General features: G+C 38.3%; 1 protein-coding gene across 1 annotated transcript; it reads right to left on the bottom strand.

Annotated features, from left to right (window-relative positions):
- Positions 1–151: 151 nt before the first annotated feature.
- Positions 152–397, bottom strand: PHALS_01741 (uncharacterized protein; the record flags this gene model as incomplete). The annotated part of the gene is made up of 2 exons (XM_024716193.1): positions 152–160; positions 242–397. The coding sequence occupies 2 exons, from the start codon at positions 395–397 to the stop codon at positions 152–154; spliced, it is 165 nt and encodes a 54-aa protein (XP_024581816.1).
- Between the last annotated feature and the right edge of the window lie 152 nt (positions 398–549).

The following is a 549-nucleotide window of genomic DNA, read 5'->3' as shown; positions in this document are numbered from 1 at the left end:
ACGGCTCCCCGGTGATAATTTACGTGCTGGGGTATTTTTTATTTTTTGAAAAGTTGGGTATTTTTTATATATGGCAAAGGTTGGGGCATTTTTTTATTCCCCTTTAAAAAAATATTATTCCATTTTATACCGGTGTTATCCCACCGGTTTTTCAGTCGTACTACAATTTACACAAAAATATTTTACATGACGTCGCGTCTCTGTCGAATGGGTGCAGCGGTGGAGAACTTAGTAAGCGGACCGCCGGAATACCATAATTTTGTCTATAATGACCACTCCAACATTGAAAATATGAAAAGCAAAAAGATGATAGCAATGATCTAATATAGCAAAAGATGCGCCGCTGCGGATCCTCGCCGCCGATGCCACCATCATCGCGTCTCTTCTTTTTGCCCATACTTGCCAACCTCCAGTTTACTATTATGAATAGTATCAAGTTCTTAATATACTTTGTAGTATTTCTACATAATACAAAAATTACTGTGCTCAATAATAGTGAACATGGCGCACTCCAATCAACTGACTGCATTTAAGAATGGCAAGTGTATC

Source organism: Plasmopara halstedii (assembly GCF_900000015.1).
Source record: "Plasmopara halstedii genome assembly, contig: Scaffold_1583, whole genome shotgun sequence".
In the NCBI taxonomy this organism is placed as follows: Eukaryota; Oomycota; class Peronosporomycetes; order Peronosporales; family Peronosporaceae; genus Plasmopara; species Plasmopara halstedii.
The sequence above is the reverse complement of the archived record's forward strand: the minus strand, read 5'-3'. Positions and strand labels throughout refer to the sequence as shown.